The 5,009-nt window shown below is 40.5% G+C and overlaps 1 protein-coding gene across 1 annotated transcript in view; it reads right to left on the bottom strand.

The window, feature by feature from the left end:
- Positions 1–268: 268 nt before the first annotated feature.
- The window catches only part of gabrr2a (gamma-aminobutyric acid type A receptor subunit rho2a), a gene marked incomplete in the record, with an annotated part of 27,857 nt that continues 23,116 nt past the window's right edge, over positions 269–5,009 (bottom strand). Inside the window, 4 exon segments of the mRNA XM_014011845.1 lie at positions 269–1,258; positions 2,247–2,455; positions 2,534–2,686; positions 3,428–3,568. Coding sequence (XP_013867299.1) covers positions 923–1,258; positions 2,247–2,455; positions 2,534–2,686; positions 3,428–3,568 — 839 coding nt within the window.

Here is a 5,009-nt window from a genome sequence, read left to right as displayed (position 1 = left end):
GCCCGGCTCCAAAGCCTGGACGATAAAAGGTGAGGTGGAGCTGCAGACAGACAGATGTGGAGCTGCAGACAGACAGATGTGGAGCTGCAGACAGACAGATGTGGAGCTGCAGACAGACAGATGTGGAGCTGCAGACAGCTGAGTTATTTCAAGTTAATAAAAACAGTTTGAACATTTCAAAAGTTGAATATTTTACACAAAAACAAGAACAGTTATTTTTTAAAATAAAACTGAGTTTCAGGATCAAAGTGGATTAAACGAGTCCAGCTGTGAAATAAACATTTTTATTATTTTGAATGTTTTCAAACTGATGAGTTGTTTTATAGGAATGTGTTTGAAGATGCGTCAAAAACAGCGAAACAAKTCAGGATTAATTAAACCTCAACTGAACCTAAATCAGGAGCTGGTTTCCGTGCACACTCACGTGCACACATCTGACCTGAACACTTCCTGGTTCGGCTCTTCACAACAAGTTTCATTTAAGAAATAATCTGAGTGTACAGCGGTGAGTTGGATTATTCTTAGATTTAACTGGATTAGACTTTTTAAATAATTTGATTTCAGGTTTATCTGTAAACAGATGAAGGATGTTTAGTTTTAACTCCTCTTCTGTGTCGTCAGTTGAGTTTTTCTCTTTGGTTCTTTTGGGTTTTTATCAATAGTTTTTTTCACAGTGGRTTTTGTTTCAAGTTGTGGTTCCGTCTGAGTTAATCTCTCAGTAAAACGTTCCTCAGATTAACAGATTAAAAGTGAATCCTGTCAGTTTTTCCTCTCGTCGAAGCTGAAACCGAACATTCTGAGTTTCTGGTTTGCTGTCGGGTGAAGAACATTCGAGCTGCTGCGTGAGGAAGAATACGTCGAGTCAGAGACCTTCGAATGTCCTCGGGTCCTGTCCCGTCCTCCTGTCCCCACCTGGTGTCCCTCAGCAGTAAACGGACCAGTAGATGAGGTTGAAGAAGATGTAGGAGCCAGGGAAGATCATCCGGGAGTATTTGTCGATGGCGTGAGTGTTCTGGATGATGTTGAGGGCTCGCAGGCTCTTCCTCTTCTTGGTGGCGGCGGACTCGCTGCTCATGGACAGGTGGACCACCATGTGCTCGGACTTCTCGGGGACCTTGTGCTTCTCCTCCAGCTCGTCCTCGGGGACCATGGGCTCCTCTGTGTACCCGGCCAGGCTGTTGGTGTCGGCCTCGCTGTAGGTCCCGTCCAGCATGGTCATGGTCCTGGTTTGAGAGATGCTGCAGGTGCAGGGSAGCGACTGAGAGGAACAGGAAGTACAAGGTGAACGTTACAGCAAACTCATTTATACCTGATAAACACTTTGAACTATGTAGATACAACCATAACTCATCTGAGATCAGCTAAACTCACCTGAGATGAGTTATAACCCACCTGAGGTCAGCTAAACTCACCTGAGATCAGTTATAACTCACCTGTGATCAACTAAACTCACCTGAGATCAGTTATAACTCACCTGACATCAACTAAACTCACCTGAGATCAGCTAAAATCACCTGGGATCAACTAAACTCACCTGAGTTCAGCTAAACTCANCTCACCTGAGATCAGTTATAACTCACCTGAGATCAACTAAACTCACCTGAGATCAGTTATAATTCACCTGAGATCAGTTATAACTTACCTGAAATCAACTAAACTCACATGAGATCAGTTATACCTCACCTGAGATCAGTTATAACTCACCTGAGATCAACTAAACTCACCTGAGATCAGTTATACCTCACCTGAGATCTATTAAACTCACCTGAGATCAGTTATAACTCACCTGAGATCAACTAAACTCACCTGAGATCAGTTATAACTCACCTGAGATCAGTTATAACTTACCTGAGATCAGTTATAACTCACCTTAGATCAGTTATAACTCACCTTAGATCAGTTATAACACACCTTAGATCAGTTATAACACACCTTAGATCAGTTATAACACACCTGAGATCAGTTATAACACACCTGAGATCAGTTATAACACACCTGAGGTCAGTTATAACTCACCTGAGATCAGCTATAACTCAACTGAGATCAGTTATAACTCACCTGAGATCAACTAAACCCACTTGAGATCAGTTAAAACTCACCTGAGATCAGTTATAACTCACCTGAGATCAGTTATAACTCACCTGAGATCAGTTATAACTCACCTGAGATCAGTTATAACACACCACTGGTCAGGTATGGCCCACTTTAGATCAGATATAATCCTCTTTAGATCAGGTCCAACTCACCTGAGAGCGGGCCCTCTCCCTCATCTTGCGCTCGCGGCGGTCCTGGACGGTGGACAGGTAGTTGACGGCGGCGTACTCGAGCACAGACAGGAAGACGAAGACGAAGCTGACCCACAGGTAGATGTCCACGGCCTTGATGTAGGACACGCGGGGCATGGAGGCGTTGACCCCGGTGATGATGGTGGACATGGTCAGCACGGTGGTKATACCTGCACACAGACACATGTTGGTACGGATCAGAACCTGAGGGCTCCGCCAGGTGTTTCTGACAGGAGGCTTCACTTCACCTAAAGAGACCCTGGCAGGTACGGCCCGCCGGTCGATCCAGAACGACACCCACGACAGCATCACCATCAGCGTGGCGGGAAAATACGTCTGCAGCAGGAAGAAGAAGATGTGGCGCCGCAGCGTGAAGTTTATGTAGAGCCGATTGTACCAGCCTGTGAACAGAACCAAACCGAGGGTTAGAGACAGACCCAATCTGAGGGTTACAGAACCACATTAATGGTTAGAAACAGACCCAATCTAAAGGGTTTCAGAACCACACCAGAGTTCTGCTGCAGGCTCATTGTTTCCCAGCACACATGCAGACGTCTCATTAACGAGCGTTAGACTCCCAGCTCAGAGGTTTTCTTCTAAAAAGATGTCAGACGTTCTGATTGGAGTTGGGTTTCTCTTCACCACGTCTTGTTTGCAGAACAGCACGACACCAAACCATCAAATATTCATCAAAACCCAACAGAATCTGTCGGGTTTGTTGCTGACTGGAAAAACTTTCTCTGAATGTCTCTGGGTTTGTTTTGAGCTCGGAGGTGARTTTTCACCATCAGATGGTAAACACRCACACAAACTTTTTACTTTAGTTTTTACTCCTTTAATTCTGTTGTTAAAGTAAATTAAGCAGAATTACAAATAAATTAAACCGCTTGGATGACTGGTTTTGAACAAAAATACTTATAACTCTTAACAGATAATGAGCTGAAACTTGTGTTAGCATCTGAGAATGATCTGTTATTTGTTCGATATTTATTTAAATTACTGTCATTCAAGGCAGCAGCTAACGTGCATTCAGTCAAAGAAGGCCGCCTGTTTATATTATAACCCAGCCAGTCAGCAGYGTCCTGCAGTGAAGACGCGACGCACCTGCAGCCTCCTGCACAGGTGAAAATAACCCGTCGTACCTGTGCTGCTGTAGAAGGCCAGACGAGACGTGGTGTGGAACTTCTGGATCAGAAACTGAGACAACGAGATTCTGTCGTCGGTGCTGAGAGACTCGTCTCCGCTCTTCCAGTACAGCATCAGGTCCTCGTCCGTGTAGGCGTCTGAAAATACATCAGATTAAGATTTAATCTGACAGATTTAACAAGACTGGAGCTTCAGGTCAGTTTGAAGGCAGAAACAAAAATTATATTTGAACCAAAAACAGCGTTAACACTAAACAGTAGCTGAAAGCTAAAATAAGCTAAACTAGAAAAGCAATTTATAAAAGTTGGAAAACACCAGCTTAAAGTTCAAAGAGATAAAAAGTAGCTAGAAGCAAAATGTTGGCTAAAATYCAAAAGCAACAAAAGGATAGYTAAAAGCTAAAAGTATTAAATTGCTACCTAGAAGCAAAAGTAGGCAATGTTARGTTGAAAGCTAAAGGTAGCAAACTACTAGCTAAAGAAACAAGAGTAACAAAATGCTAAAATTTGCANGTTGAAAGCTAAAGGTAGCAAACTACTAGCTAAAGAAACAAGAGTAACAAAATGCTAAAATTTGCAGAAGAGTAGCTAAATGTTAGTAGTAAAAGGTTAGGCTGAAGCTAATAGAGACAAAAAAGATAACAAAAACTAAAAAAAAATAAAATCGCAAAAGAGTAGCTAAAAGCAACAAATCAGCTAAAGCAAAGCACTGGCTAAAAGTTGGTAAGCAATAGCTAAAAGCTAAACATATTAAAAGGTTAGCTAAAGTTAGCAACAAAAGACAAAAAGTAGCTGAAAGCTAAAATAAACTACATTTAAAAAGCAAYAACTAAAACTTGGAAAACACAGTAGTAAAAAAGTAGCTAGAGGCAAAAGTAACAAAAGTTTAGCTAAAATCTAAAAGCAACAGAAGCTTATAGCTAAAATTATTAAATTGCTACCTAAAAGCAAAAGTAGCCAATGTTTAGTTGAAAACCAGCAAACTAGCTAAAAGAAACAAAAGAGTAACTAAATGCTAAAATTTGCAAAACAGTAGCTTGAGAAGTAAAAGTAGCCAAAGGTTAGGTTAAAGCTAAAAATAATAAATCGCTAATTAAAAGAAGCAAAAGTTTAGCTAAAACTAAGAGACAAAAAGCAGGAAAGAATTTGTTTAAAACTAAAAATTGTAGCTAAAAGCTAAACGTAGCAAATGGCTGAGTTAAAAACTAAAAAAGCCTAAAGGTCCTGTCACACTTTGATGTTTTAGACAACTTATGAAATATTTTTTATGTCTAAATGACAAACAGTTATATATTTGATCAATTTGTTAGCATTACAGTAAATACACACAGCGCTTAAAGAGGCGTCCAGTTGATTCAATGTAAATGTCTTTAAAGTTTCATAAGTTTTCTAAAACATTAAAGTGTGACAGGACCTGACGACAGGAATACAAAAACAGAGCCAGCAGCTGAAGCTTAAAAAAAAACAAYGTTTTTAGAAGAATTTAGGGCATCTTTGTGTTTTTATATGGAGGACCAAACCTATCATTATTGGAAATAAATGTATAAATACATAACTGGCGTATTAAAATAAATTATAG

Source organism: Austrofundulus limnaeus, unplaced genomic scaffold (genome assembly GCF_001266775.1).
Source record: "Austrofundulus limnaeus strain Quisiro unplaced genomic scaffold, Austrofundulus_limnaeus-1.0 Scaffold85, whole genome shotgun sequence".
In the NCBI taxonomy this organism is placed as follows: domain Eukaryota; kingdom Metazoa; phylum Chordata; class Actinopteri; order Cyprinodontiformes; family Rivulidae; genus Austrofundulus; species Austrofundulus limnaeus.
This window is presented reverse-complemented; position numbering and strand designations above follow the sequence as displayed.